General features: G+C 41.1%; 1 protein-coding gene across 1 annotated transcript in view; it reads left to right on the plus strand.

The window, feature by feature from the left end:
• The window catches only part of LOC134934284 (oocyte zinc finger protein XlCOF7.1-like), a 28,600-nt gene extending 21,627 nt beyond the window's left edge, over positions 1 to 6,973 (plus strand). Inside the window, exon 2 of the mRNA XM_063929751.1 lies at positions 6,130 to 6,973. Coding sequence (XP_063785821.1) covers positions 6,130 to 6,973 — 844 coding nt within the window. The remainder of the gene's footprint in view (positions 1 to 6,129) is intronic.
• The last annotated feature ends 18,655 nt before the right edge of the window (positions 6,974 to 25,628 follow it).

The raw sequence follows: 25,628 nt of genomic DNA on the forward strand, positions 1-25,628 counted from the left end.
GGAAGGGCCATCCTGCGTGACACTGCAGTGCCACTCCTAGATGGGCCCGGTGTTTGTGTCGGCCACTAGGGTCGCTTATCTTACTCACACAGTCAGCTACCTCATTGCGCCTCTTTTTTTCTTTGCGTCATGTGCTGTTTGGGGAGGGTTTTTTGGAAGGGCCATCCTGCGTGACACTGCAGTGCCACTCCTAGATGGGCCCGGTGTTTGTGTCGGCCACTAGGGTCGCTTATCTTACTCACACAGCGACCTCGGTGCAAATTTTAGGACTAAAAATAATATTGTGAGGTGTGATGTATTCAGAATAGACTGAAAATGAGTGGAAATTATGGTTTTTGAGGTTAATAATACTTTGGGATCAAAATGACCCCCAAATTCTATGATTTAAGCTGTTTTTTAGGGTTTTTTTGAAAAAAACACCCGAATCCAAAACACACCCGAATCCGACAAAAAAAATTCAGTGAGGTTTTGCCAAAACACGGTCGAACCCAAAACACGGCCGCGGAACCGAACCCAAAACCAAAACACAAAACCCGAAAAATTTCAGGCGCTCATCACTAGTGTGTGGTCAGTGTTGTATATACATTGTTGTGTTTGTGTATATGTACGTATTTATGTATGTGTGTTGGAATCAGAAAAATATAAGCGCTTAATTTATTATATTACATTAATTATTTTATTAACATGGGCGGAAAATAGGGGAAGAACAGTGGAAGATGGGAGGAAGACATGAGGAATAACAGGGGCTAGATGGGAGGTAGATGGGATAATACAATTTTCTACTCTTGGTGTCCAGATAACAGTAAAAAAAGTAAATTTGTGACAAAATAACAGCACTTTAGCCCTCATTCCGAATTGTTCACTCGCTAGCTTCTTTTAGCAGCATTGCACACGCTAGGCTGCCACCCTCTGGGAGTTTATCTTAAATGAGCAGATTTGCGAACAAAAGATTAGCAGAATTGCGAATAAATAATTCTTACCAGTTTCTGAGTAGCTCGAGACTTACTCCTACACTGCGATCAGCTCAGCCCGTTTCGTTCCTGGTTTGACGTCACAAACACGCCTTGCGTTCGGCCAGACACTCCCCCATTTCTCCAGACACTCCTGCTTTTTATCCTGGCACGCCTGCGTTTTTCCGCACACTCCCAGAAAATGGTCAGTTTCCTCCCAGAAACACCCACTTCCTGTCAATCACACTCCGATCACTTCAACTATGAAAATTCTTTGTTCGGACGTGAGTAAATCTACTGAGTTTTGTGCTAAAATACTTAGCACATGCGTGCTGCGTACCATGTGCATGCGCATTTTTGCATTAATCTCTCCGTTGTGAAAATCGTCAATGAGCAAACAACTCAGAATGACCCCCTTTAAGGGCATGAAACCCCACTACTGCCCTCACTAGACGTCACATCCAGGTACACTAACTGAAAGGGGTATAGACACAACCAGAGAGAAAGGTGGAACACAGAGAAAATAACAGGGTGAGATGGGAGGAAAGGGAATGAAAAAAGTACAAAATAAATACTTATATACATACATACATACATACATACATACATACATATATACATACATACCCAGAATAATAGTGAGTTCCAGAGAACAACAGTTATGTGTGTGTCAAATATAGATTTCTAGATAGATCTGTTATTAAACTTACATTTTGCACCTGATTTCAAAGCCCTGTATTATGGAAGCTGTGGATCCTCCTGAGTTGCACATGCATCAAAAGGCCAAGCATGTGCACTACTCTTTAAGTAATGCCCTGGTTTTGTTGCTGCAAGGGGCCCTTCTATTGGCTATACTGGAATTTATATCAGTCATCGCTCTGCTTTCCAATGGCTGGCCTCTCACTAGAGACCAGACACAACTGATCCGCGTTCCTCTAAGAAACCATCCCTCCCTTTCTATATTCTGTCCTCCCTCTGACTCTTAAGAGGTGCCCAAGCTTCTTGTTTTTGGTAAGCAAATATATGTATTTGCACTCCTTAATGAGAAAAACTCTTTAAAGGGACTGTTTGTGCCACAAAAAAGGATGTTGTCTCACAAGCAAGGGGCATGGCCAAGAGTACAGGGAAATAGTCGGCAACATGGAGATAGTAGGTGACTGGGGAGACAGCAGTACTGGAGATAGTGGATGACTGGGGAGGCAGGGGTGACCTGACCTACTAGTACCACACACTCTTATAGCAACACTGAAGGCTCGGCTTTCTGCAGCTGCCAATCACCGTACAGCCACGATCAGCCCACCGAGCATATAGAGTGAGCTGCTGCTGGAAAAGGAATACTTTCAGGGATGCACATGAGCTTTTGGGTAGGCTGGGAGCATGGTCCAGACTGACCAATGCCCTTCTTACTGTGGCTCCTTATCAGCCGCGTATCCAGTTTAATGGTAGGGTCGGCGCCTGTACCTCCCACTCAGCCCCTCATCTCTTCTCTATACTGCGGCAGTGCGGGAAGCAGCAGAGCAGTTCCTGCAACATGACTATCCGATGTGTGTGGTGACCCACAGCACTCCGGGAGAGAGAATATTCCTCTGTTTGGAGCACTCTTTTGTGTATATATGTAAAATGGTATATTTATTTTCAATTAAAACTAAGCTTTTATTTAATCAAATTCAAAAAATACTAATTTGTTGTGGTGTATATAATTTAAATACAAGTGTCAATATTTCCCCTTTGAATGAAATTTTAGACGTGGTATTCGTCCTTGTGGCAAAAATATTGGGCAAGATCAATCCATCATAACTTTGGCAATGGTTCGGATTTATAACATCTTTATAATATTTGTATTGTGTATGCTTTAGGGTGAAGTGCATATTGAGAAAATATTTTTTCTACATTTTTCTTTGTACTTTTTGTGTTCGTGTAAGTAAAAACAGTTTTTTATTTTTTTGTATATGTGAATATGCATTGTAAAGGCCACTGTGAGGGGACACACTGGTAAAACCCAACTATAGGTGTTAAAAATGAGAACAGTCATGAAGAATGTTTTGTGCTATAAGTAAACAATAAGGTTACTACAAGTCCCCTATAATTATTGATGTCACGGAGTTGCAAGATTAAGTTACATTGGCTAGTATTAGCCTGCTAGATGTAAATGATGTCTATGGATATAGATCAGTGATGGCTAACCTTGACACTCCAGCTGTTGTTGAATTACACATGCCAGCATGCCCTGCATCAGTTTTAGCATGGCCAAATAACAAAACCGTAGCAGGGCATGCTGAGATATGTAGTTCAACAACAGCTGGAGTGTCAAGGTTAGCCATCACTGATATAGATGGTCTAATAGGAAGCAACAAACATTGGTGGAATGCACTGTGACACGCATAGATAGTAGGAAGTTGGAGGGCGCTGTACGGCTCTAGGGAGTCTGGGAGCTGTAGTCGCTTCCTGGAGTAGGAAGTGAACTACAGTTGGACTCAAGTGACGCTTCCCAGTTCCGGTCAGAGGGGAAGTTAAACCCTGTAGGAAGTTGATTGATGAGAGCAGACATGTGCAATGGTGTGGAACGTGCGCCAGAGGTCAGGCTCTACAGGTATGTGGACATTGGCACATGGTGGAATTGGGAGCGGATAGTCCCTACACAGTGGCTTAAAAAATATATTCTTATTGGGATATTGTATGTTGTTTGTGCTTTTAGATATAATGTCCTGAATGGCGCAACAGGCAGCCAAAGTCGACCAAAGACACCGACTGATGAATACTGACCTTAATGTATAAATGTAATTTTTGATTCAGCAACACAAGATATGTGTCATTACAGATGGACATTAACAAATATTGCTATGGACTATAAATTCTAATTAAGGCACTAAAACTTGCTGGGCTGTTGGTAACTATACCAGTTGTGAATGTATGGTTACATAAACCTGAAATATGTGTTTGCTGGTCATTTGTGAAATATTGTGACCTAATTAATGGATCCTCCTCTTATAGGGAAGTGAAATTAAAATAATTCTAAATTTTATGTTACAACATTGGAGAGTGCCACCTGTTTTTCTTTGTTATGTTTGGTCCTGATAAGTAGGGACATCAAGAGTGCAAACATGTTATTTGGAGTTTTATATATATATATATATATATATATATATATATATATATATACAAAGGAGTGCCTTGTGACATATCCACACTCATTTTTAACAAAGAGTTACTGGGTTGGATCCAGTGTATACAGCTGCAGGCTGTACCTTGAGGTTCCCATGTCCTCTATCTTTTCATCCTCATTTATATCAGAATGTCTTAAAGATCACGAGAAACAAAATTATTTCATGGCTGTACAAACATTAGTCTGTACAAATATAATTATTTGCTTCTTTATGAAATAGTTTTGTACTGAATCATTGTGACATTCCTGCTGATATGTAGAACAGCTCTTTCTGCTGATACTCTGCCAGGACAATAGGTGACTCCTAAACAAAAGGTTCCTTTGGTGACATAGTATGAGGTCAGAGGCTGCTGTGATCTAATTAGAATGCAAGGTGTTACCCTGTCAGGGTGTAATTACCATTTCCCATTGTAGTCAGTAACCATAGGAATATTTGCACTTCCTTTACAAGACAAGGAGCTGGGCACGAGAAGCTGATGTGCTGAATGACTATATACTAATGTTATGTGACCCTAATTTACATGTCACCTCTCAGTGTAAGAATTCCTTCTGCCCATCCTGGGAGAGATGGGGGAGGAGTGTCTATAAATAGGCTGTATCAGGCCACTAATAGCTGATGGAGGAGCTGCTGGATCAGTTGCTGGTTGGAGAGCTGGGAGGTTGAAAGAGTAAGAAAAAGGCAGAGGAAGATTCTCCAGAGTAAGTTAAATATATTACACATAAGTATATACTGATACATGAAAAACATTTATAGATATTTTCTTGTTATTTAAAATTAAAACATTTTAATGTAAATATGGTTAAATAGTATAACCATTTCATTATATGCAAAAGGATATATTACTGTTATCTTTATATTCTATATTTTGTATTATCTATTAATTTATGCACCTTTTTGACATATGACCCAAGATTTTGCCTTGTCAGAACTGGAATTTTTAACCCGTGCCCAATTGAGTTTTTGCTCAGAAACACCCTCTTACACTACAACATAGACAAGGGAAATTCCCGGGTCAACCTCTTTCAGACATAAGCTGGGTTTTTCAGTAATTTGTTAAACTTTCCACATATAGTCATTTAAAGGGGACAATTTGCTGGTTCTTCCTCTGCTTTTCTGTGTCTGGCTTGCTGTCTACATATGTAGTATCTTACATATTACCCTGTACATCAGGATAGTAAATATAAAGGGGTATCTAGGTGGCAGCTCCATCATAATATCTTATATAATACTCTGTGAATCAGGTTAGTATATATAAAGGGATCTATGTGGCAGCTCCTTTAAAGATACATATAATTCTTTATATCTGGAAACTATTTATAATGTGGCAGCTCCACCACAGACTCCTACACATTACTCTGTGCGTCATCTGACTGGAATAGCAATTTGGCAAAATACACAAATACAAAAACAAAGGTAAATGACTGTATCATGGGCCCTGTTCAGTATGGATCATTTCTGATATGTGTTCGCATAGCTGATGGCCATTTGCATACTGAGCGTCCTTGCCCTGTGCTACGCAGCCCCCAGCATGTGATCAGAAGCAGTTGCAGTTTTGCTAATTTAGCATATCTGCAACTGAAGATGAATCAGGTCCCATGTTTGTTAGTCTATAGAAATATATATCATGGTCCAAATACAAAAAAAAAAAAAACTATTACTGTAAAAGTAGAATTACCCCAGTAACCATTATGCTTTTTAATATAAACTTTTTTCTTACAGGACAAATGTTCACGATTTCCACTAAGAATATTACAATACATTGTGGAAAGGGACATTTATCGCTGATCAAGACAACTACAGGCATCATTTCTTCTTATACCTTTGGAGAATTTACAAAAACTATTTTAATTTCCTGATAAGCAAAAACCTTCTGCAGCTAATTTTTTAATCATCTAATACATGATGAGTCTCACAGGAGAGAAACCACATCTGTGCTCTGAGTGTGACATAAGCTTTACATATAAATCAAAGCTTCTCAAGCATCATAGGAGTCACACAGGAGAGAGACCATTTACATGTTCTGAATGCAACAAATGTTTTACCCAGAAGTCACATCTTCTCGCACATCAGAGGAGTCACACAGGAGAGAAGCCGTTTACATGTTCTGAATGCAGCAAATGTTTTTCCCGAAAGTCACAACTTGTTATACATCAGAGGAGTCACACAGGAGAGAAACCATTTACATGTTCTGAATGCCGCCAATGTTTTCTCTGCAAGGCACATCTTGTTATACATCAGAGGAGTCACACAGGAGAGAAACCATTTACATGTTCTGAATGCAAAATATGTTTTACCCAGAAGTCACATCTTCTCGCACATCAGAGGAGTCACAAAGGAGAGAAGCCGTTTACATGTTCTGAATGCAGCAAATGTTTTACCCAGAAGTCACATCTTCTCGCACATCAGAGGAGTCACACAGGAGAGAAGCCGTTTACATGTTCTGAATGCAGCAAATGTTTTTCCCGAAAGTCACAACTTGTTATACATCAGAGGAGTCACACAGGAGAGAAACCATTTACATGTTCTGAATGCCGCCAATGTTTTCTCTGCAAGGCACATCTTGTTATACATCAGAGGAGTCACACAGGAGAGAAACCATTTACATGTTCTGAATGCAAAATATGTTTTACCCAGAAGTCACATCTTCTCGCACATCAGAGGAGTCACACAGGAGAGAAGCCGTTTACATGTTCTGAATGCAGCAAATGTTTTTCCCGAAAGTCACAACTTGTTATACATCAGAGGAGTCACACAGGAGAGAAACCATTTACATGTTCTGAATGCAGCAAGTGTTTTCTATGTAAGTCAAGTCTTGTTAGACATCAGATTAGGAAGCATATAAATGCTCTGAGGACCTAATTCAGCTTTGTACATAAACCCTGTGGTTTATAGACAAATCAGATGTTTGGGAGTCTGCACAGGCACAAGACCTGTTTTATGTATGTGCAGACTGGGATTTGTGATATAGCTCACAACCCCCTGGCACCACAGCAGGATGACATGCTGTAGAATTTAGGGGGCAGCAACTGGCACTCTTTTTTACAATGGGGGTGGTTTAGGGTCTGCTTCTTTGGACGCAGACTTCATGGACCTGAGTTTCTGTATCCTATGACCAGTCTGAGGAAGCTTCAGCTTATACAGACTGACTATGGTCTGCAAACATTGTGAGTCTTGACCAGTGATTGCAATTGTCATAGACAAAATGTCCATCGAGTTCAACCTGTATTATAATACTTACACTACTCAGTATATAACTTGTTACCTTTAATGACCCAGATTAAGTTATGTTTATAGGTCTAAATAACAGCTATAATTCATGCTTTTACTAACATTCTCTTCCTTTTAAATGCTATATCCTTTGATATTTTGTTTATCTAAGAATTTACCTAATCCATTTTTAAACATATTAACTGAGTCCGCCATTACTACCTTCTCTGGCAGAGAATTCCAAACCATTTTCTATGTTTGTTTGAAACAAGCCTTTTTGATAAACAAATCACCCAATAGATCCTTGTATTTTCCATTTATATACTTGTAAATATTAATAATGTCTCCTCTTAGAGGCCTCTTTTTGAGTATAAACATATCTAACCTAGTAAGCCTTTCCTCATAGTCCAGTGCCTCTAACCCCTTTATCAGTTTAGATGCTCGACCTCTGAACCCTTTCTAGTTCTAAGATATCTTTTATATAGAGTGGTGCCCAGAACTGTACACAATATTCAAGGTGTGGCCGTACCAATGATTTGTACAGTGGCAGGATTATACTCACATCCCTTGTCTCAATTCCCCGTTTTATGCATCCTAATACCTTATTTGCTTTTGTTGCTGCACTTTGACATTGGGATCAGCTACTAAGTCTATTATCAATGAGCACCCTCAAATCTTTTTTCACTACTGTCTCCCCTACAATTTCCCCATTTCTTTTATAGGCTGCACGATTGTTCTCAGTCACAAGGTGCATAACTTTACATTTTTCTATATTGAATCTCGATACAGTACCTCAGATACAGCACTTGGGTCTTGCAGATGCATGCAGTAGGTGTCTATCTCTTACAGATGCCTCCTGCTGTGTTTGCATTATATTTGTACAGAATTGCACATCCACTTCCCTGCGGCTGTGTAATTCCTTACACATCTGAATCACCTACTGAATGCAACAAGTGTTTTACTAGAAATATAACACGTATTAATCACATGAGTAGTAACTCTGAGGGCCTGAATGTAGCCTGTGTTTCATAAGTAAGTTACCTTGTATCACTCCAATATGGTTACAAGTAAGGTTATGTGTATTTTTTTGGATTTTGAGATGTGTTTAATATAAATCTGTCATGTTAATGAGGAGAAACATCTGTAGCTGATCATATGTACCAGTGCAATGTAATAAACAGTGTGTCTGATGAAATGCCCTAAAATAGCCTGACATTATTATTTATTTCTTATTATAAGTTGTCACTATCATGGTATAAGGGGTGGTACTACTGACACCTAATACACTGGTATACAACACACAGGAGAGATAATAGCAGTTATCTTGGTGGTTTAAAAAATATTTTCTCATTTTCATTAAAAGGAAATTCATCCATGTTAAATGATATCAGTAAACTATAAGAACATACGGTAAAATGTAATAAGGAAACTGACAAAGAGGTATGAAAAAGTTATAACCCTGGAGTGGCTCAGTAGGAAAGGGTTAACACGGGTCAAGAGACTTGGGACTCCAACCAGCAAGCCCGCAGGGTTGGTTCCGGGAAGGACCCAGGTCTTAGTGTAGTGTAAACAGGTAAGCCTGGGCGATGCCATTTAACTCTTCACCTAGCATGGACCTTTTTCAATACCTGGTCATGCAGCCACTGGGGTCACAAGCAAATGGAGTCACCCATGTGGCACTACAAATACTAGAAGGAAACCACTCCTACCACAATTAACCAATCAGTAAATGAAAACAATTAAAAACATTACTGCGTACAAACAGCATGTCAGGGACATAAGACATATGTGATAACATCAAATAGTGGCTCCTCTTATCAAGTATAAACACATCCGAGCTTCACATAACCATTGCGGCAGTAAATGTATTGCAGAGCCACCGCCGTGCTGTTATTACTGGCACTTCCGCGAGGTAGAACGCACACAGCCGGAAGACAGAAGTCAGTGGAATGCACAGAGGAAATGTGTTACCGTCCGACCACATTAGAATATACAGCCGAGAAATAACCTCATCCAATGACCCATAGCAGGGAGATATACATGATCCAAAAATGCCACTATCCATAAGAGAAAGTGTATACTACGGCACCGCCCGTTACCAGGCAACCACCAACGCTATACACCATATGCCACTGCAAAGCACAATTACCGCGCTGATTATATAGTCTATAACAAATAGAGCAGCGTAACGCCGGCGATACATCACACTAAGCGGGACAGGTTTAGAAATCAACAACTATAGGTGGTAAAGATCATTTCACACTATATCATGCCTACATTGTTCCAAATATTCCCACAGCCATCCACAAAAGTTTTTCATACCTTTTACCAGAGCCCCAATTTGTATAACTTCCTCTGTGTGTATGAATGAAAGTTTGTGGATTTTAATGCATTTACAGATACCAGACAATTGCACACAGAGACCATGCAGGGCAGTCTCATCCAAGATAATTCTGTTAGAAATAATACACTTTGCAGAACACAATAATTACAAAGATTGTACAGACAGTCAAATGAAAATATGTTACCAAATAAACAATGTTGTTGTAAAAGAACAATGTTACTTCATATTGATACCTGCTGCGGAGACAGGCCAGTCCCAACCTGCAAGTGTCACCTTTCAGGAAACCCACAAAACATTACTGCACAGGAGATATGCACTCAGAGGTCAGAAGTCACATGTCCTGGTAAGTTATCAGAAGATGGTACATTATGCACCCATGGTCAGAGGTCATTGCCTGGAATAACAGACAATGGTATGTGGCAGCAGCTTGCTAAGGTCTACAGTGGTCCATGTACTTTGCACACTGCTGCCAGAGCTTACAGAGGTCTGTGCATGTTCCCAGATATGTTTATCATTAGACAGAATATCAGAGTATGTCTGCTGTCCCAGATCCAGGAAGCGAATGGGAAAAAGTAGGCATAGATTGCAAGTGTCCACGTGAGGAACATGTTTGGGAACCTGTGGCTTTGTCAGTTAATATTTCACATTTATATTGTCAAATTGTGGCAAGTAGTCCTGATTTTTGCGCGACACACTTTGCTCTTTAGCTACATCAAACACTAAACCTAAATTTCTAGAACCTTTCTTCAAAATAAAATTAGATTAAGACTGAAGGCCTGTACACACTAGTCAATATAGTACATGAAGTCGCTCATTTTGACCCTGTTTGTACACAGTAAATGATGAATGATGAGCGGCCCTGCGCCTCATTTACAAGGCTCACTGTTGCCTGGCCAGGCAGCTCAATTTGGACTCATGATCCAAATTAGCATGCTTGGGACGTCCACGGCATAACGTCACTGTGTGATATAGCTAGCAATATTGCACAGTGTGTATGCCCACTTGGGTGGCACGAGCAGGGAGGGGGACACACTAAGTGATGTCGCTCATGGAGCACATTGCCTAGTGTGTACCCACTTTAAGATTGAGGTGGGTACACATGGTGTGATGCAGGCTAACTGATGATACTGGCAATATTGTGCCCGGAGGCATGTATTAAGTATCGGCCCTGCCTGCACCCACTATATTTTATTGCGATGCTGATCCCACGGGACCGTGAATCAGCATTGCAAGCTTATACACACAGTGCGATATGCACTGTTTCCATGCAATATGGACCATATAGTCCATATCGCATGGAAAATCGCACCGTGTGTATGCAATTGAAATTTTATATATATATATATATATATATATATATATACACAAAGACAAAAGAGGCGGCACTCAGAGTCTTGAAAGCAGTGTCAAACTTGTATAAAGTGCGATCTACGTTTCGGGGACCATCTCCCCTTCGTCAGGATAACTGCACAAGTGATTCAAACAGACTTAAATAACAGTGAACTTACCCCCGTGTCAGATTCCCCACGCCCGTTCTCCCCTGGCCACGCCACTCAGGCATCCCGTCCGGCGTCACTGCTCACTCCGGCGAAACCGGAAGTGACGTCGCGGCTCCCTCCTGTGTGACCATGGAGACGCTAAACAACAACAACAAAAGCAGGTGTAAAAAACATCGTGTCTAGCAATAAGACTGTAGCATTAGCAGCAATACAGATAAAGTGCATCCAAATAATAACATGACAATACATTAATCGTGTTAAACAATCTAAAAATATCTGGTCATGAATGATCTTTACGATTATTTAAAAAGAGCAGTGTCACTATTTCCATGTGAACACCTTCATGTGTATAGTAGATTAAAACTCAGCAAAGGTAGATAACGACATCACGGTGCGCCTAGATCATTGGATATGAATACTCAATGCCACTTAGGAACTTCCATATAATTAATTAATTGGTAAAGTAACATCCTGCACTGACACCTACAAGGGCTTCCTGGTAAGTCTGGCCCTCAGGAAGCCCTTGCAGGATGTTACTTTACCAATTAATTAATTATATGGAAGTTCCTAAGTGGCATTGAGTATTCATATCCAATGATCTAGGCGCACCGTGATGTCGTTATCTACATTTGCTGAGTTTTAATCTACTATACACATGAAGGTGTTCACATGGAAATAGTGACACTGCTCTTTTTAAATAATCGTAAAGATCATTCATGACCAGATATTTTTAGATTGTTTAACACGATTAATGTATTGTCATGTTATTATTTGGATGCACTTTATCTGTATTGCTGCTAATGCTACAGTCTTATTGCTAGACACGATGTTTTTTACACCTGCTTTTGTTGTTGTTGTTTAGCGTCTCCATGGTCACACAGGAGGGAGCCGCGACGTCACTTCCGGTTTCGCCGGAGTGAGCAGTGACGCCGGACGGGATGCCTGAGTGGCGTGGCCAGGGGAGAACGGGCGTGGGGAATCTGACACGGGGGTAAGTTCACTGTTATTTATGTCTGTTTGAATCACTTGTGCAGTTATCCTGACGAAGGGGAGATGGTCCCCGAAACGTAGATCGCACTTAATACAAGTTTGACACTGCTTTCAAGACTCTGAGTGCCGCCTCTTTTGTCTTTGTGTGTATCCTGGGGTGACCCCCCAGGGGAGGGCACCTGAGCAAGTCGGTCCTGCGGGATTTCTGGAGTGCCGGAGCATTTTGGTTGTTATATATATATATATATATATATATATATATACACACACACAGTCCATAGTAGCCGGCACTCCGCAACAAATGTAGCAACTTCTCTCCGTGCCAGATGAAAGCAATGACATAACATCCAAGAATAATGGCACTGGAGACTGTCAGCAAATATAAATACTGTATTGAGAGGTAGACGTTTCGGAGTATATACTCCGTCCTCAGTACCACATACAATCAACTAACAAAACAAATACAAACATTTAAATACCTGTGCATTGCCGCGCTGTCCTCGCCGCCGCACGCCGGGTCCTCTCTTTCGGTCTTCACATCACACATCCCCTGTTTCCGCTGACGTCACCGTTGCCATGGTCACGCACAGCGTGCGTGTCATCAGCCCCGCCGTCCGGAACTACAGGGGGTTGGATGCGCGTCCGGCTATAGGAAACCCTGCAAGTTGGGTAATCGAGGGCAACTGCAGCAAAAAAAACATAAACATGCAAACAAATTATATAATACACATATAGAAAGTAAACAAAAAAGATTTTAAAACAGAATCACAAGCAGCATCAGGAAACATACTGGCCGAAGGTGCCTGTATGGGGGGAGCTCATCACAGCGCTCCGATGTATACACCCTAACTGGATCACTACTAATCTCAAAAATAGCTAAATATAAATACATGTATTATAACTACTGTAGTGCCAAGGCTATAACGCATTCCAATTAATTTTGTCATTAAGCCCACCTGGGGCAAAAGTATTGAGTCGCATAATCCATCTGGACTCCCTTTCCAAAAGTGCCCCAGCCCTATCCCCTCCTCTAAGTGACAAAGGGATATGGTCTATTCCAAAATACCTAAGATCATCAATGGTATGCCTTGCCAACTTAAAGTGGCGAGCCACTGGTTGGTCAATGACCTTGCCCTCCAAAGTTAACTTAATGGCAGATCTGTGCGCCGCCATTCTCTCACTCAACTTACGTGTAGTCTGACCAACGTAAAAAAGACCGCACGGACAGACTACAACATAAACGACAAAAGAAGTACTGCATGTAATAACATGTCTAATGGTGTACATTTTATCAATATGTGGGTGCTTAAACTCTTTACATACTACCATATATCGATATGTGGCACATTTAGGGCATCTATAACACCCTGGCGCCTTATAATGCACATTTGGAATGGCGCTGCCACCCATCCCAGTAATATCCAACTTCACTAAACGGTCTCTAAGATTACAACCACGCCTAAACGCTATTATAGGCCTGGTATCCTTAAACACTGGTAGATCTGGATCCGAGGCTACAATAGGCCACAAACCCTTAGATGCTCTGCGGACTATGGGACTTGCCGTGGTATAGTCACAAGCCCGAGGCAAGATGTTCCTATTACTCTTGGATCTAGATTGCAATAAATCTGCTCTGGGCATGTGCAAAATCCGCTGTTTCTGCTCTTCTAATAGCGTTTTATCATAGCCTCGACACACAAATTTAGCAATCATATTGTCAAGTAATCCAGGTACGTCTGCACTCTCACTAGTAATACGCGCCACCCGCATCATGTGAGATGCTGGTAGCCCCCTCTTTAAGGGCTCTGGATGGTGAGTAGAGGCTAAAAGAAGTGTGTTCCTGTCTGTGGGTTTGGAGTAGATCTCAGTCTGAATCCTACAATTTTTTAATCTAATTTTGACGTCAAGGTAGTTAATTTCACAGCTGCTACAAGTATATGTGAACTTGATAGGAGACGCCAAACCATTGATCTATGACATAAGAGACTCAAAGGATTCCTGTCCTCCAACCCACAACAGGAACACATTGTCTATGTACCTCGTATACATTAAGATGTTGGCACTGACTGTTGGGTTGCTAAAAAACATCCTGTTCTCTTGTTCAAACATGAACACATTTGCATACGAGGGTGCGACTGATGATCCCATCGCGCACCCTCGTAGCTGAAGAAAAAAATCACCATCAAACAGGAAGTAATTTCTACACAGTGTGAGTTCAAGCAAAGTCAGAAACAATTTGTGGTCGAATAATTGTGGAGACAAATTCGAATTCAAAAAGGCCTTCATAGCCCGCAACCCCTCCTCATGTGGTATCGACGTGTATAAACTACACACGTCCAGACAACAGAGAAGGGTATGGGCTGAAATTTCTCCAAATTCCTGTAACTTTATAAGAAAGGAAGTAGTGTCTTTAAGGAATGTCCTTTGATTGACCAACAAGGGCTGTAATATACTATCCAGGAGTTGAGCCACTGGTTGGTATAGGGAGTCTCTTACGGAGATGATCGGTCTCCCAGGTGGAAGCGTTTCATGTTTGTGGAGCTTAGGGAGCGTATAGAGTATAAGATTTTTTGGATGACTCACGCACAGAATCTTTAATATTTTCTCAGGGAGTAAGTTCTTATCAGAAGCTTGTTTAAGGATCCCAAACAGCTCCTTTTGATATTCCAAAACGGGATTCACCTTTAGTTTCTTATATACCCCAACCTCAGACAATTGTGATCTAATTTCATTTCTGTAATACTCTAGATCAAGGATCACTATGGCCCCGCCCTTGTCGGCGGGCCTGATAACTATGTCCTGGTATGAAGAAAGTTGATCCAATGCCGCCCTTTCACTTTGAGAAAGATTAAACCTAATTTTACCTGTCGCTGCCAGGAATCTCGTAACCGAATCATCCATTAATCGACTAAACGTCTTTATTGATGCATTCTGTGAGCTGGGATCAAACTTAGACCTGGAGACCTTGCCAAGAAATGGGGCAAAAATTGAAGAACAATTGGTTGACACAGAGTTTTGGAAATGTTCTTTAAGACGTAGTTTGCGTGTGAACTTATGTAAATCGCAAGACCAATTGAAGGAATCATGTGTGTTAGTAGGAACAAAACTAAGGCCCTTATTGAGAACCTGCATCTCAAGGGCTGAAAATGATCTTTTAGATAAATTGAAGACTAGGGGTTCTTCTTGAGCGTTACGGCTCTTACCCCTTTTGTTCTGGCCACCCCTGCGCGTGGGAGGCTTGTTGTGCACAGGGCCCCATCTCGGCCACTCTGATCTAAAGGGACCGCTCTCTGGTGGGTATTATCCTCTGATTCAGAGAAGATGAATTCACTGTCACTACTAGAGCCTCCACCCTTATCACCCTTCTTTCTAGGGTTTTGCCACGGCCTTCGTCTACCCGTGGGTCTTGTTTTTCCAGTGGGTTCAGTACCCATAAGCCAATGGTAGACTTTGTTCTCTTCATAATCTTGGTCCACTAAAGATTTTTTGTTGCGTTTGAATTTCAACAGTTCACATCTATATTGGACACACTGTTTCTCCAATCTTTGTATCCAATCTTGGGAGGTATCTTTCTCCAATATGGATTTTTCCCTCTCCAGAGCTGCAATTTTGTTCTGCGTCAGCTCTAATTCTCGATACGATTCTTCAATGACCAGAATCATAAGGTCAAATCCGCACCGATTCAATATCCCAATCCACTTTCTCACAAAATCAGGATTATGTCTCCCAATTGTGGGGACATTCCATACCCTAAATCCACGTGGTATCTTGTGTTCCATGTAATATTCAGACAGGGATGTGTCATGTAGAAAAAAATCGATCTCACAGCGTTTAAGCTTCATCAGCTGGAAGAAATAATCATCCGCTTTCATGGTATGGTCCATGGTTGATGGTGTGTCTTTAAATAAAATATTTTCAATTTGGGCTGGCGTATAGCCAAAGGTTTCACCAGGGGTCATTGCTTGCATAATATTGCATCCTGTGGGGTTGAGAGCTGCAATGGATTGTCTTTCCATGATGTCCACTAAGCCAAAGTGATCACCAGCTCGTATATACCACTGTTGCTGATGGTCAATATAGTCTGTCAATGTTTTCTTGCAAAAATACAGCACTATATACCAAAAGGATTATGATGAATGCTCACCACTTGGCAACCTTCGCACACACCAGACCTGTGCTGCTTCTGTAAAAGAACAGGTATCTGAAGGCTTGTAGAAATAGTATATGTGGGTGCCCTGCAAATGGTGTCCAAACGACACCAATGCAAACAGTCCATAGCAGCCGGCACTCCGCAACAAATGTAGCAACTTCTCCCCGTGCCAGATGAAAGCAATGACATAACATCCAAGAATAACGGCACAGGAGACTGTCAGCAAATATAAATACTGTATTGAGAGGTAGACGTTTCGGAGTATATTCTGCGTCCTCAGTACCACATACAATCAACTAACTAAACAAATACAAACATTTAAATACCTGTGCATTGCCGCGCTGTCCTCGCCGCCGCACGCCGGGTCCTCTCTTCTGGTCTTCACATCACAGATCCCCTGTTTCCGCTGATGTTACCATTGCCATGGTCACGCACAGCGTGCGTGTCATCAGCCCCACCGCCCGGAACTACAGGGGGTTGGATGCGCGTCCGGCTATAGGAAACCCTGCGAGTTGGGTAATCGAGGGCAACTGCAGCAAAAAAAACATAAACATACAAACAAATTATATAATACACATATAGAAAGTAAACAAAAAAGATTTTAAAACAGAATCACAAGCAGCATCAGGAAACATACTGGCCGAAGGTGCCTGTATGGGGGGAACTCATCACAGCGCTCCGATGTATACACCCTAACTGGATCACTACTAATCTCAAAAATAGCTCAATTTACGTGTACTTCTTTTGTCGTTTATGTTGTAGTCTGTCCGTGCGGTCTTTTTTACGTTGGTCAGACTACATGTAAGTTGAGTGAGAGAATGGCGGTGCACAGATCTGCCATTAAGTTAACTTTGGAGGGCAAGGTCATTGACCAACCAGTGGCTCGCCACTTTAAGTTGGCAAGGCATACCCTTGATGATCTTAGGTATTTTGGAATAGACCATATCCCTTTGTCACTTAGAGGAGGGGAAGGGGCTGGGGCACTTTTGGAAAGGGAGTCCAGATGGATTATGCGACTCAATACTTTTGCCCCAGGTGGGCTTAATGACAAAATTAATTGGAATGCGTTATAGCCTTGGCACTACAGTAGTTATAATACATGTATTTATATTTAGCTATTTTTGAGATTAGTAGTGAGCCAGTTAGGGTGTATACATTGGAGCGCTGTCATGAGTTCCCCCCATACAGGCACCTTCGGCCAGTATGTTTCCTGATGCTGCTTGTGATTCTGTTTTAAAATCTTTTTTGTTTACTTTCTATATGTGTATTATATAATTTGTTTGTATGTTTATGTTTTTTTTGCTGCAGTTGCCCTCGATTACCCAACTCGCAGGGTTTCCTATAGCCGGACGCGCATCCAACCCCCTGTAATTCCGGGCGGCGGGGCTGATGACATGCACGCTGTGCGTGACCATGGCAACGGTGACATCAGCGGAAACAGGGGATGTTGGATGTGAAGACCGGAAGAGAGGACCCGGCGTGAGGTGGCGAGGACAGCGCGGCAATGCACAGGTATTTAAATGTTTGTATTTGTTTTGTTAGTTGATTGTATGTGGTACTGAGGACGGAGTATATACTCCGAAACGTCTACCTCTCAATACAGTATTTATATTTGCTGACAGTCTCCAGTGCCGTTATTCTTGGATGTTTTATATATATATATATATATGCAGACAGGATCAAGGCGACACTCAAAGACTTGCACAGATGGTGAAAAGGCATCCGGACCAGGATGCTGTTTTTAATAAGTGTTACGTTTCGGGGACGTATCTCCTTCCTCAGACAGTGATACAGTGCATTGAACAGATATAAATACAAGAATCAATTAGTGCCACTAACCCCCTACCCCCGCTCACAGCTGCATACATCGCGGTGTTCCAGACTTCCCCCGTCCAACACTTCCGGTCTCTGCGTCACCACAGGCCAGGAAGTGTTGTACATGGGCCGGCCGGTTGCCATGACGACGCGCCATTAGCTGTCAGGTAAAAAACAACAAAGCATAAGCAATGTATAAAATAAAACCATCTAGATGCTAGATAAATATAGTGCATTATGTTAAAAACCATAGTGATTAAGACCAAAACATGACATACATGAAAATTTCGCTAAATATCTGCTTGAGTATTGTACCTCATCCCCGAGCGGTGGGACCTGCCCGGGTATCCACCCCTAAAGGGGTTGCCTGTCTACTTCCAGCTTTATTTTCAACTAGATCATCATTTTCACTTGCGGATGTGCTGGAAAAATGTACACGTTGAGGGCGTCTGTGCGTATATGCTCCTCTCCCCCTCCTATTGAATGAAGACGTCTGGTTCAACCACGTATATACCCGATGTTGTGCGTAATCGGCAATGACTTTCTTATGCTTTTCCCTTTTATACTTCAGTAAATCGTTTTTATAAGCATCAAATTGTTCCTGAAATTTGGCAAGCCAGTCAGTTGAAGAATCTGCCTTGATTTTGGTGAGATGTTTACATTCAAACGGCTTAATGTTATCTGTAGTGAGTTTTAGTTCTCTTGTGGATTCCTCGATCACAAGTAAGATCAGGTCCATCGAACATTTGTTCAGAATGGAAATCCACCGCTTGCAGAAAGTGGTGTTGTATCGGCCGATAGTCGGGGTATTGTGTACCCGAAACCCCCTGGGTATATGCTTTGCCCAAAAATAATCAGATAGAGTTCTACTATGATAGAGAAAATCTAATTCCCTCTTCTTTAGTTTAAACAACTCACGGTAAATACCCGCACATGAATCAACTGGATCATCCGATAAGGTTATATCTTTGTGCAGTATTTTCTCTGCATCAACATCTGAAAAACTGAGCGTCTCGTAGTTATCGCATTCAATTAAGAATGCTGTGAAATCCCCTTCACCATCCATTGTAGCCATGTCAGCTTATGGCACTGTGCAAAATGCTTGTATATCACACAGGTTTAAATAACCACATGCAGTCCAGTGCAATCAAGTGTAAAGTGCTGTAGTGCTGTGACCCGTGAAGAGATCTTCAGAAGGAGGGAAATGGTCCAATATTGGGTGCCCTGAGCTGCCACAACGAACTTATCCGCCGCAGCGGTGCGTGGTGCCCAATATACAAACGCTCGGCTCTGGCACTCCAATAACAATTAACCTGCTAGGGTGCCTTCCCTGTGGGGAAGGGGGTAAGTGGCACTAATTGATTCTTGTATTTATATCTGTTCAATGCAGTGTATCACTGTCTGAGGAAGGTGATACATCTCCGAAACGTAACACTTATTAAAAACAGCATCCTGGTCCGGATGCCTTTTCACCATCTGTGCAAGTCTTTGAGTGCCGCCTTGATCCTGTCTGCATGTTTATGTGGGTTTGTCCCACAGGGAAGGCACCCTAGCAGGTTAATTGTCATTGGAGTGCCGGAGCCGAGCGTTTGTATATATATATATATATATATATATCTCAAAAAAGGTTTTTTGAGGAGCACTTTAATTAGAATTCTCTCAGGCTTATTGCTAGACCTTAGCAATTATATGAACTTAGGATAGACTAATACCACCTTATACACCAGGGCTGGCCAAACCAGTCCTCGAGATCTACCAACAGTGCATGTTTTCCAGGCCTCCTGGAGATCTGTAGAATTGTCAGATAGGAATGAATGCAGCACATCTTAATTAGTAATGACTACACCTGTGCACCAGCTAGGTAGTCTGGAAAATGTGAACTGTTGGTAGATCTCGAGGACCGGTTTGGCCAGCCCTGTTATACACAAATACACCCAATATATTTTCAATTTACTATTAAAATTATTTTATTAAAATGTAATTAAAACAATTAATAAACAATTAAGAATTAATTCTTACAGACATATTTTCACCAGATTTACATCAATTTATAGGCCTTTTTTGTCAATTATCTTTTGTTCAGCACATAAATAATAGACAGAGCTTTTTCAACCAACGCGTTTAATCTAAGGTGACTTTTACACATTAAACATAGTTTTCATTCATAGATGACTGGTAATATTAGTGCACCAAAAGCAATTGCAAATAAGTGTGTTATAGTATATATAATGATCTTATGTGACTTCTTAATGAAGGTGAGTTTTTGCCTTAGTTCATACTGTATAGAATAGAGGAAATGACTTTGCCTTTAAATAATGAATTATACTTGAAGATATTTTAGTAATATGTCCTATTATCCAATAGTTTTGTAGCAGCTCTGTTCATGCTGCAGTTCAGGTGTATTTATTATATATGTTTGAGGTTATATATTTAATAGCACATTAAGGAATCTTTATATATGTATGCACAGTTCCATCTTGGAAGGGGGAGGGTACACTCTCCAGAAAAGATCATCAGGCATGATTTCCTTAAGGAGTCATCTGTTTAATCCAAGTAGCCTAAATGTTCTCAACGTTTTGATCCAAAAATATGAATATTCTTCAGGAATAGCTAACATAATTCATAAATAGGCTCATGATGCAACATATCAAATTCAAAGTATTCCAAAGGGGGAGGGTACACTCTCCAGAAAAGATCATAAGGCACGATTTCCTTAAGGAGTCATCTATTTAATCCAAGTAGCCTAAATGTTCTCAATGGTTCGATCCAAAAATATGAATTTTCATCAGGAATGGCTAACATAATTCAGAAATAGTCTCATGATGCAACATATCAAATTCAAAGTATTCCAACTTCTAAGAAAGGACAAAACATAACATAATAAAACAAGCCTGTCAGGCTACCTTATAGCATGCTTCATCAATAATCAGATATACCACCTTCACCATAATAAGTGATCATATTTAATTAGTTAGCACCCTTGAGCGCACAAGAAAAAAAATAGCCCTACTCATCACTATGAAGACATCTCTAAGTATTCCACTCCGGGAATAGATAATATCATCAAAGACAACCAGGACTGCCAGCATGTGTCTAAAGTATAAAAGAAAGCAACATGAGTGTTCCAAATACTATCAGTAATATGTATAAGATCCATTATTCTATAAGCTGTAACTTACGGATCATTAATCAAACAAAAGTAGTCCAAATATTTAAGTATCCTGAGGACTTCTCCAAGCCTCTCAGATTCTTTGAGCGTGGCTATATGACTAGAACTGCTGTTCTGGACACAAACCCACTCATCCTCTGACTTGACAGTAGGTTGGTCCCAGGATACCTGGTTCCTTATTACATTGTTGGGGAACACCACACACAGAGCAATTATTTGAACCACTAGTTCCATTGAATAAATGAGGGTGCAAACAGACTGCACCAAACACTTAACAAAGGCCCAAACAATATTCTATGACCTACCTGGTGGTGGTATATGTGGAGCTGAAATCAAATTCTGCACCTGGGACAGGTTATGATAATGGAGTCAGGAACCATTGCCAACAGGGGTAGGTATTATCTCCTACAAACATTATAAGTTTTTACACAAACATAACAATAGCAACATATACTGTACTTCTAAAGCACAACTGACAATATACTGTTGTTAGCCAACAGGATACATATAAAATCCTGGTGGATGGGATGACTGCGGTCATATGACTGACACTGGCATCCTGAAGAAGAGAATCTCAACAGGGGTTGGGTAAGCATATTTACCCTACCCCTCTAACACTAACATAGAAATAATTGAAAGCGCCGTCCGAAATAAAGGCTTTTTATTAAAAAATATATTATAAAAACATTATCACATATATCATGTAAAAAATAAATTATAAAAATATTACAACACCTAATTATTACCAATATTCATATGGACCTCTATCCAGATCTCCTGCAATAATTGTATTGCTTTACTCAGCTCCCACAGTGGTTACCCTAGCACATGAATTGCTTCTAATCTAATTGAGACAATGTCTCATGACATGTGTAATACAAATTTCTCCACAATGCACATTTGTATATACTCAAATAATATTCAATTACTTCACAGCCCTAACATATCTAGAGGAATGAATTAGCACATAGATTCAAGAATGCTTGTATTCTCCCGCTGGGACAGCGTTGTGATGTAATGAATAAACAATGTCTCTGATAATAAGCACGCTGGATTGTATGAAATTGAATCAGATTGACTAACAGTCATATAAGTCTCCTAACAGAGACTACTAGTACCAGCTGTATAGCTTCTGATGGGCGTCCCCGTCTTTGAGCAAATGGTGCAAGTAAAAGATCTCAGTGAGAATGTGCCGTGATTCACAATTTAGCATGTGTCCACTGCGGCCATATCAAATTCAAAGCTTAGCTCACCAGTGCCATTCTGCTGCCACACCTCCAGCTGTGCATTCGTTCTCATCCCACACAGCGCTCTGCGGCTTCACCGCTGACACCAGTGCCGGGGATCTCCCACTGGAGAAAGTGTGTAGAAATAGCTGTATAGCTGGGGATGTAAGAAGATTTTCCGGTCAGTGGTTTGAAGACTCTACTGACTGCTGGATGCTGGCCCGTGGTAAGCGGAATACCACAGAGCTTCACAGGCACTGGGAGAGATGGAGGCTGCTTTCAGGATAATTGTGTCCACATGAGCAGGGGTCACACTTAAAGCGTTTCTCGGCCTTGTGACTGTGGCTGTTTCCTCAGAAGTATGCCCTCTAACACTAACCCTCCTTTAGGGCAACCTACCCCTAACCTCCCTCCTCCTGCAGTTTAACCCTAACCCTCCGTGCTGGTGCCTAAACCTCACCTACCCTACCCACAGCCTAAACCTAACCCACCCACCCATGCAACCTAATCCTAACTCTCCCCTGGAGTGCCTAATCCTAACCCCCACTCCAAGCATCCTAGCCCTCTTACCCCCACAGCCTAACCCTCTCCCTGCAGCCTAAACCTAAGTCCCCCCCAAGGCTTATCAGGCAGGAGTCCCAGCTTTTTTATTTATGTCAGGATGCCAGAGTCGGTATTCCAATCAGTGCAGACATTCTGGCATCTGTAGAGCAAAAGTGGAACAGAAGTAACTGTGTGAGTTGTGGTATTGCTGTAGCAATGTCAGTATGTGATTTCAGGTCACTTTCCACTATGTGTAGTGTTTTCAGGATAATATAGGTGGGAGCCTAAATCTATGCACCACCTCATCATCAGGCATTCCAAATAGGGAAACACAGGTGTGGAAGATATGTTCCCTTGCCTGGCTACTTTGTTCTTGTTGGTATAGAGATTGAGGAGAATGCTACAATTTTATCGGTGGCTTTACATACAGTAGGCCACTGACCACAAATGTATAAATTGAGGGGTATAAGTATTAATAATTGCGGAACTGCCGTGACTATTAACACTCTGTATCATGGTGGATATTTTCAATAACAATGATAATTTCCATGCTATGTACATAGGGAGACCTGCAGGGACAGTGGTAGAGATAAACGCTGTTCCTGTGAGTTACTTCCACCACATTTTGTAGGACTCTCTCACACTTGCGTAACTACTCAGGAGAATCTGCACTGCACATGCGCACCTTCTTAATGTCCAGGATTGGGGCCGGCACCAGACAGAGGTTGCGGGAGGGAGATCAAAAGATATCTCCTGCTACCATGCCTACATAGGATAAAATGAGTTTACTCCATCTGAAGATTGTCTTGTTTGGATTTGGAATGTTCTTTATTACACTTTCCCCAAAAATGTTTTGCTCTTCTTGTGTAAACTAATCCGTTACTGAAAACAGGAGGATAGATACATTGGTTTTACAGCAGAAGACTGCACAATGATATAGCAATGGAGGGACTATTACCTTGCAATTCAGATATTGGGCCTGATTTAGAGATGACAAGAATTTATGCTAGAAGTTATCATTTGCAAACTATGTATGTCCAGTCCTGAGAGAAGAACTGTGCACACATATACAAATTGATGCCAGATCGTATGTATCCCATTGCGGTCACTAAATAAATAGCACCAACCTATACCAAGGAAAGAGATAAGTGGTCATATATTGGTAGTAACTGAACCATTTAAACACTAAGGCAGAGATTTTCATCCTTTTACATCTCGCGGCACACTGATAAAGATTTAAATATTGCCAAGGCACACTTAAATATAACGGTGATACATGGTGCAGCTGCGTGTCCTAGGATGTCATGTCGCAGCTTCTCCATATGTAATGCCTGATCCACATCTGAAAAAGCCAGAAGAGGCCAATACTGCCTGGGCCCAAAATTAAACTGGCTCTGCAGCCGCTAAACCCACCAGTATTGATCGCTCCAGGGCCTCACTAGCGGCAAAACACTGTCGGGCCTGGCTCTGCTTCTATGGCGGCACACCTGGAGACTGCTCAGGGCACACTAGTGTGCCACGTTACAGTGGTTGAAAAACACTGCACTAAGGGGTTTATATACTAATGGTAGATTTCCATAGATGTTGGGTTTAAGGTTCTGAAACACATATTTACTGACTGATTTTTTTAATATACATTTTTAAATGAAAGTAAATGTGTCTTTTAGCCCAGCAAGTACAACATTGATTTAGATTGATTTCTGATGATTTAATTTTGATGAAAATGGGACTTTAGTAAATATACTCCTTAATCTGCAAACATTGGTGTTACATGGATGTACTCAGTGGAAGTACTGCAGATTTCCATAGGGAAAACACACTTATTCTGTGAAACTATATTGCATAGCTCAGGGCTCACTCAGAACATGATAAAAATGATGACTGAAGCATCACAGCCAATGATAAACTGTATCATGCAGGAAGGCACACATATAGGATATGCAGGTGAGATTACTCCTAATGGTATTATTATCACATGTAACTGTTTAATAATGAAATGACACTAGCTGATGTGCCCGGTTACAACCTGGCAATGGTTTGCTGGATGGAACATTTTATCCCTTTTCACCCCCTTAGGAGTCAAAAAATCCTTGCTAAGTGGGTGGCTGCAAATAACTGTCACGGTTTCCAGACCACCCAGTAGGTCACATCTTCCAAGTCACCCAGAAGGTGCACAGGGAGAGTTCACCAACTGTCACATTTTCCAAGAGCACAATGGTGATGCACTGTAAATGGCAGCAAGAATTCATGCCAAATAAATTTAAAATGAAGCAACTAATTACAACACCAATATAATTCTGCAAATCTACTGACCAAGAGGTTTAATTTGATATATGATGTGCCATGCTCAGATAACAGCATCATAGATATAAGTCAGTCATAAAAGTTGTCATTCTGCTACAAAAAAAAAAGAGATGAAATTACTCTTCATGGTCTTATTATCACATGTGAATGTTCAAGAATGAAATTATATATATCCACATGTGCCAAAAGCATGGTAACATGTACAATAACGTGTGATCTTTACTCCTAACTTCTTTTATTTAGCACAACATAAATGAGCCATGCAGC

Source organism: Pseudophryne corroboree, chromosome 6, assembly GCF_028390025.1.
Source record: "Pseudophryne corroboree isolate aPseCor3 chromosome 6, aPseCor3.hap2, whole genome shotgun sequence".
Classification (NCBI taxonomy): domain Eukaryota; kingdom Metazoa; phylum Chordata; class Amphibia; order Anura; family Myobatrachidae; genus Pseudophryne; species Pseudophryne corroboree.